At 31.9% G+C, this 8,612-nt stretch overlaps 1 protein-coding gene across 1 annotated transcript in view; it reads left to right on the top strand.

Moving 5' to 3' along the window:
* Positions 1 to 8,612, top strand: part of LOC106459199 (protein O-mannosyl-transferase 2-like) — a 72,648-nt gene that overhangs the window by 50,909 nt on the left and 13,127 nt on the right. Inside the window, exons 12-14 of the mRNA XM_022385633.1 lie at positions 1,847 to 1,977; positions 3,012 to 3,090; positions 8,568 to 8,609. Of these exons, the coding sequence (XP_022241341.1) occupies positions 1,847 to 1,977; positions 3,012 to 3,090; positions 8,568 to 8,609 (252 nt within the window). The remainder of the gene's footprint in view (positions 1 to 1,846; positions 1,978 to 3,011; positions 3,091 to 8,567; positions 8,610 to 8,612) is intronic.

An 8,612-nucleotide genomic window follows, 5' to 3' on the forward strand; every position in this document is an offset into this window, starting at 1 on the left:
CTATATTCTATTGGGAATTTTAAAAACACAGGAATAATATGTGCTTTACTAGACCAAAAACATACAACAAAGCACAACACTATAATAAAAAAGCATCATTCTGTGTTTGCACATTAAATCCTTTTTAAATTTTTGAGTTTTCTTTAGGTTTCAAAACATGTAAACACCATTTTATTTGTACACAGCATGGTCACAAGTAAATAGACACCACCTTTTCAGAAAAAATGAAATTTTTCAGTCATATTCACATGAATTGATATATTTATAATTTAATTAATATCTAGTAGATCTTCCTTTCGTTTCGTGGGGTTCATTGATCTTTTGGGGCATCGTGAAAATCATCTCATCAATTTTAGATTGTGGGATTTTCACCCACTCTTGCTTCAAAAATCGCTCTTTGAAGTTGGTTTTTTTGTTGTTTCTTGACTTGCCGGTCGAGCATGGCCCAGCGGTTTTTGATGGGGTTCATGTCAGGAGATTGGCTCGGCCAGGGCAATTTCTGGATACCATTTTCTTCCTGCCACTTTTGGGTGTTTCTAGCAGTGTGACATGGTGCTCCATCTTCCTTGAACAACGTTGTGTTCTTGTCCACGAAACCCGAGGAATAAAGTGGCAAGAGTCCTTCCTCCAATATTTTGACGTATTTCGCAAAATTTATGTTCCCAACGCACTCCACTAAGCTCGATCTCCCACCAACCCAAACCATCACGCTGAAATCACCATGCTTCACAATTGGCTGCAATCTGTTGAGCCAAAACTCTTGGTGAGGCATTCTTCAGACCCATATCCTTCCACTGTCCGAAAATTGAGCGAATCTTGATTCATCTGAGAACAATACGGTCTTCCAAAAGTCCAGAGGCTTGGTCATAATATCACTTGCCCACTTCTTTCGTCTGACTATGTTGGCAGGTCTTAATAAGGGCTTCCGTCTAGCTGCTCTGCAACAATAACCCAGTCTGTGGAGAATCCGTTGAACAGATTTCGGGCTCATCCCACCAACTTTGGCCACTTCTGCAGTCATTAATCTAGGATCCATTTCGATGCTCCTCTTGACAGCCCTTTTTGTCCTCTCCGATGGACCCAGACGCTGCTCAGTTGTTTCCTTGCCGTGTTTCCTGAACTGCACAATGATTCTGTTGACTGTCGAAAGTGGGATTCCCAAATTCTGCGAAATTTGCCGCTGACTTATTCCACCATCTCCTTGACCAACTATCCTTCCTCTAACAAAGTCTGACAATTCGAGAGAACCTTGAGTTCTAGGCATGTTGTAGCACAAGATAATTAGTATGCGGACCATTTTCATTTATATAGTGCTCTGTGAACACAAATTAGTTACCATAAATCAGTTAAATGACGAAAAATTAGGTGTCTATTTACTTGTGACCACTCAGTGTACTTGTGTAAATAATGAATTGATGAAATGTAATAAATTGCATCTTTTCAAACATATTCTCATTTAATATTTCTTGTAACTATGTCACACTATATTCTTATAAACTCTGTGCATAGTTTTAAAAGGCCATTAATGCTCGTAACATATTATTTATATTAGAGTACCTTTTTTCATTTTTTTAGTGATCATTGCTCGTCTTAAAAACTTATATAATTCTGATGTGCTTGCATATTTACCAAAGTGATGATGATTTTCCACAGTTTTCATGGATCTACATGACAAATCTTTTATTTATTTTAGATTCACACAATTGTTGCAAACATTCTTATACTCTTCCAATAGATGTCTACTTATAGTAAAAAATTCATACCACAGTGACTATTAATTGTTTTCTCTGCATGCCATCTGGTCATATTTCTGTACATAAATAATTTTTCTGAAACTACTTAACAGGTCACAGCATATTCTCACAAAGATGACAACAACAAATGGCTAATCAAAAAATTTGATGACCAGCCTCAGCCATCAAGTAATAAAATTGAATTAATAAAAAATGGTGATCTGGTCCGATTGGAGCACCTGGTGTAAGTACTATTATAGATGTAAAGCTAGAATAGCAGTTTTGTATATTAAGATGTTTGCTTTCTCTTGCAAAACGTTTTACAAGACACTAAATATCTTACATACATTAATATTTACATATATTGTTGAGTTATATAATTAACTTTTGATGTGGTCTTCCAACAAAGTTTTCTGTCTCTAGATGGTTTTCCTTCTTAATTGTTATTATTTTTAATAAATAGTGAAACAATATTATGGATATTGTTCAATGTGAAGATATGTTTTGTGGATGTTAAGCCATTTTTGTATGTACTTTAATATGGGACCACTAGTAATTAGCATTTTTATTCAGTCTCATATTGAGGTCTTCTGTACCCTCATTTGTGTCAACTGCTTTGGATAGTATTAGTTAGAAGCCTATGTGGGCCTTTATCAAAATTTTGCTGCACTGATGCCAGTATTCTTGAATCACAAAGATGATATACATCTAACTGATAAAGATTTGAAAAAACAAAACAAATGGCATTGGGTGTGAAGAAAGAGATCCACTAACTAGGCCATATGGTCAGTGGGTATAAGAAAACTGATGTTCTTGCCACTATGTTTGCCAGTTCTTACCCTTTTCAGTTGTAGGTACTTTGCTGTGCCCCCATCCCTCAGTACTTTTAAAGAAGTGACTAAAAAGGTTGAAGGTCATTATGATTTTTGATTTTTTTGTTTTTGTAGTTGAAATTTTCTATATTATTAAGAATCTTGTAATGACAAAGTAATCAAAAGCATATAGTAATAGAAAATACACCACCACTATACAAAAACTTTCCTGTTTCTAATGAGCTATACATATTTAATTTCTCAAAATAACTAATATTGTGTTTTTACATGTGTACTTTGCTCTCTAATAATTTATGTGATAATTTTTAAATAATACAGCTTTTGTTTTTTATAGTTTTTTTGTGGTTTTTGTAGACACAAGAAATGTACATATTAAATATTTTAAGTATACCATAGTAAATATAATTTTTTTTTAGCGAAGTTTAATGTTTATGTATTTTCACAGAACAACAAGAAATATCCACAGCCATAAAGAGATGGCTCCTGTTACAAAACGCCACCAGCAAGTTACCTGTTATGGTGAAGTATGTTATTGATGTTGAAAGTATTATTCATTTTTGGCATTGAAGCATGTTTTTTGTCTACCGTAATTTAACTGTAGCATGTCTAGTGTGGAATATATTGGCTATGTTAATGCTAATATGTTGTAAACTTAAACCATGATGTATGTAAAATAATATAATGTTTCACTAATAACAGAAAAATGCTGAATTACAAAACGAAAATGTAGAAATATGGTTCAAAAATTACTAGAAGGTGTGTAATAATTTGAATTAATTAATTTATTGTTATATTTTAAAGAAATATGAATTTTAACTCTTTGACATTACGTGTACAACAACTTGAGGGAAACTAGGATATATGATAAAAAGTGTAGAGTAGGGAGGGTCTCTAGACTTAATATTTGTGATTTTAGTGGTTAGGGTTTGGATTAATACATAAAATATACTGAGATATTTGGAAAGAGCCATTTTTAACCCTTATGTTGATATAAAATATTGTTTGATGTTTAACTTATGTACATTTATTATGAAAGCAAAGCTTTGATCAGTGCCAAGTTCATAGCATCTGTGAAGTTATCAAAGAGGTATTGAAAATATTATTATGCTTCACACTAAAGTACCCCACAGTAGCACAGTGATATGTCTGTGGACTTACAACGCCAGAATCTGGGTTTCAATACCCGTAGTGAGCAGAGCACAGATAGCTCATTGTGTAGCTTTGTGCTTAACTTCAAACAAACAAACAAACACTCTAATGTTGTGGTATTCAAGTTCACTGATAACTGATAATTAAATTCAAAAGTATCCACAAAATGCTGAAAATGTTAGGCAGAGAATCCCACAGTGAGCAAGGAAAAGAAACATGCAAACATAAGTGAACAAAGAACAAATTTTTTTATTCAATGAAAAATTGTGTTATAAAGTATTTCACTTACTAGCTGGTCTACAGTTATTTGTTGTGACTTTAATTGGCTACTGTGGTTGAAAGGAGGCTTTTATAAAACACATGTACACAGGAAAAGACAAAAATAATTCTGATTTACCACCAAAATTCAGGAAAAATGTTAAAAGTGTTATATCCCATAATTGAACACTGTATACGTCACCAACTATTCCAAATAACAATTATAGAGATAACCCCTTATTCATATGAATTTGTACAAGTATCTGTACCACCCTTTGAGTTAGCTTTTCCTACCCAGAGTGGTCAGACACAGAATCTAAGTAATAACAACTTTTAGCTGTTTGCATATGCAACTTTACTTGAATAAAAGAATTTGTACATAGTTTCTGACCTTTCAACATTTGTTTAAACAAGAATTCATTATTACATGGAGAACAATTGCATGAAAATTTAGAAACATTTATCTGAATATATCTGATGAAAGATGTATTCTAAACTTGTCATAGAAAGTTGAAGTTCATAACTATTTCAGGCCATTTATAATGTCAAGTGTTTTATTGTACAACTTTTGGCTACTGGATTTAGTGAAACCAAAACCTAATGAGCTGCTACTACAGGCATTAAAGGGTTAAATACTAATATTAATATTTTGATAATGAATTTAATTTAAATAACAGTATTGTTCTTCTCCAGTGTTTTTATGATCATAGCATTCCAATTTTCTCTGTTCCTGGTGCTCTTCAACAATTCTGAATTGTTTTTCATGGTTCCTAACCATTTTGTGAGCTTATCAAGCATCTTTGTTTTATCATTTAAGAACTTTTGGGTCATAATGTTTTTGGCAAATACAACAGTGGTTTTTCATTGCTTTCTGTTAGATTTATTTAAGGTTTACTCCTTTGACTAAAAGGCCTGATCCACAAGGCAATGGAGGTTTCACCATCTTCATTAGCCATGACATTTTCAAGGTGACATAAGATGGCTTTCATGTTTATTGTAATAGCCCAGTGAGGTAACCCACAACCTTACTTCTATACTCATCATGTTTTCTGTCTCCCATGATGTGGATGTGGAGTCTAGTTTTAAATAAAAGTACACACTACAAAAATGGGATTATATGTCATACTGTGTTGTAGTACTGTAATTGTGCTAAACTTGGAAGTAGAAGATTAAATGTGCTTGCATGAGGTAAACATTATTTGGTATGGTATCTAATGTACTGCTTTTTTAATATGTTTTTTTGAATTGCAATTTTGTCTGTCTGTCTTTTTTTATTGATGCTGATTGTTATGCCTCTTCATGACTAGTGTGAATTACTGAATGTTTTTCAGATTGGTGTTGTTTGTTTTACTTCTTGACTAGTGTGAATTACTGAATGTTTTTCAGATTGATGCTGTTTGTTGTGCTTCTTCCTGACTGGTGTGAATTACTGAACTTTTTCAGATTGGTGTTGTTTGTTTTACTTCTTGACTAGTGTGAATTACTGAATGTTTTTCAGATTGATGCTGTTTGTTGTGCTTCTTTCTGACTGGTGTGAATTACTGAACTTTTTCAGATTGATGCTCTTTGTTGTGCTTCTTCCTGACTGGTGTGAATTACTGAACTTTTTCAGATTGGTGCTGTTTGTTGTGCTTCTTCCTGACTGATGTGAATTACTGAATTATTTCAGATTGATGCACTTTGCTACTCTATTTCATAACTTGCATACTACTTTTTAAGTAAACTGTTATATTTTTGAATGTGCTTCTAAAAGCTCTTATGTATTTGGCCAGGTATTTAAGTTTCTGTCCCTGTTATTTCAGACTTGCTGTGAAATACTTGTTAAACAACTAAGATTTCTTAATGTCACTTTTGAATATATTACTACCAAGCCACTGAAATTTGGTTCCATTTGTTTAATATCTTATTACAGCATATATGCCTTGTGGCAGACAATTTAGAAATAAAATGGTCCTAATTAAAAATACTCACTTCTGCAACAATGAACCTATGTGATTAAACTTATTAAATAGTATGAAAGATCACTTGTCTGGTTTTGCATCAAAAAAAAGGGAACAGTGATGTTCTACTGAACTTTTTCAGATTGATGCTGAAGAAAATAGATTATCATAAACAAAATTTCAGACATTCTGTTACCATGTGTGTATACAGCTTTTATCATCCATCAGAGTTGGAAACTTTACTATCAAATTACCATTTATAAGAGGAAAAATTAAATTAATGGCAAGCAGCAAAGACATACTTGCCCTCCACTAACATGAGGTAAAAATGGGCAATTCTCACCTGAATCGCATGTTAATGAGAAGCAAGAAACTGATTCCTGATAAAATATACACAAGCCAAATGTAGAAACAAGGGATTTAATATCAAATTGTAAAATGTTTTCCACACATTTGTTATCTAATTTACCAAAGGAGCTCCCTATTATCAGACCTGATCAGAAAAATAAAAGACAAGTTTACATCATAGTAGCATCACAGTCATGTTTTAAGAGAGAAGTGATTTATGGAAGAATATGAATCTTTATCAGATAAATAGATAAAAAATAGTCCACATTGTTTCATGTGAAAACAGACAATTCTTCAATAAAATGTAAAAAATGCCATAGTAGAAGCTTGTTAATCTTTTATGCTATGGATAAAAAAAAATCAAGGAAAAACTTTGATTTTCCATTGTTATCCATACTGTATATCCAATTGGAAGTATATCTTACTTTTGGTTGTGGTGTGCAGACAATTGGAATGAGTATTGATGTTATGATTGAAGGAATAAATATTCTTGGATAAGATTAGGGAAAAGCAGCCTGAGTCTAATTTAAGAGGGAAAAAAAACATTCAGTTCAGTCTGACTATTCAAAATCATTTATTTATGTGTTTTTTTTACCAACAAACTTAATTTTTCAACAATATAGATAAAACTTTTCAGGCATTACAATGTAAAATGAATACAAGAAGTACCTTTTATTAAAGCCTAGTCATCACAAAATGCTGATTCTGTATATTACATCTAGACAAATTGAACTCCTACAAATCTAATTAATAATGAATTCATAATTTATTCTAGAGAAGTAATGCAGTAGAATCAATTTGTTGCTTTGTGCAGTATTGCCCCCCCCCCCTCGTGGTTCAGTGGTAAATCTGCGGGCTCACACTGCTAAAAACCAGGTTTTGATACTTGTGTAGCTATGCGCTTAACAACAAACAAACGATTATCTCCATAATGTTTATCACCCTAGTATGTTTGAGTTCCATCCACTCTGTTGATTCAAGAATTTTTTCATAACATCATAAACATTAAAGACAAAACATTATCATCCTAGAAATTTAAATTTTTCCCATTCACAGACTCTTTTGTTTCGATTTTAATGATAACATTTTGTTTTGTTAACTAGGTTAAAAGCCAAAAAAAAGATTTATTAGTTGAAATTAGTGGCTATTCTTTTCTACATGAAGACTCAAAAATGCAATAAGTTTGTAAAGTTTCTACCTTTATATGAAAAGATTTATCTTAAATTTATGTGTAAGGGTTCCAATAATATAATGAACATAATAGTGCTCCTGTAACAAGGTAAATAGTAGGATCTTAACATGAATATGTTTTGTTAGAGAATTACTTTCTTTAATAAAATCTACTTTAATATATCAGTATGAAAAAGAGACAGTAGAACCTTGAAACCACAGAATGAAAATTATCCTACTTAAACAAATCTGCATGGAAAGAAGTTGATTTCATCTCCATAATAAAATAACACACCACTAACATATAGATTGGAATGACTTCCTTCAGTGAGTCACTGAAACTTGCCAGATGGGATGGTTTTAGGTATCAGAAATTAATCACTTATACCAATCTATTAAATACAAAAAATACAATTTTACTAAAGAGCATTTTTCTGGTAACCATTACGACCTTCCTGATTTATCTGTTCTAATTTTGATGATCATGGAAATTTAAAATAAATGAATCTGGGATAGGAAGATTACAATGATGATAAGAGAGAAAAGACATGGATTATCAGGGGTAAACTACTATATTATATGATTACCAGAAGCTAATAGTAATCAAATTCTGAGCTAACAAGTGAATTGGGATAGTATGAAAGTGGTAATCTGTTTATGTTAGTTGACAGGTTTGGTGAACAAAGTAGCAAATATGTATATTTAAATATATCATTATTTTCCTCCATATATATCTCTTCAGAAACAGCAAGTAGTTTTTTTGGTTTCATCAGATGAGAATTGTTTTTATGTTAATTCAAAAATTTAATCATATTTTCTGTCCATTTTCGTTTTTTTTATCTACTATAATCACATGTCTGCCTCTCTTGCTATCCAATTGATAGTGCAATGTTGAAAGTTTAACAAATATATATATATATGTGTGTGTATAGAGAGAGAGAAAGTTTTTTCTAACAACCTTCAGGATAATTTTGGAAATTTTTTTGAGACTTCCATATGATTTATTTATGATCTTTGAAAGCACTTTCACTACATTTACTGTAGGTAACCTATATTGTTGTATATGATTTATACAAAATAAAATAAGACATCTCAATTTGCAGAACTGATTTTACAGGTTATTTGGCTTCTTTCAGAATGGTACAGGAGATGCTAATGATGTATGGAAAGTTGAAGTGGTA

This window comes from Limulus polyphemus, unplaced genomic scaffold (genome assembly GCF_000517525.1).
Source record: "Limulus polyphemus unplaced genomic scaffold, Limulus_polyphemus-2.1.2 Scaffold574, whole genome shotgun sequence".
NCBI lineage: Eukaryota > Metazoa > Arthropoda > Merostomata > Xiphosura > Limulidae > Limulus > Limulus polyphemus.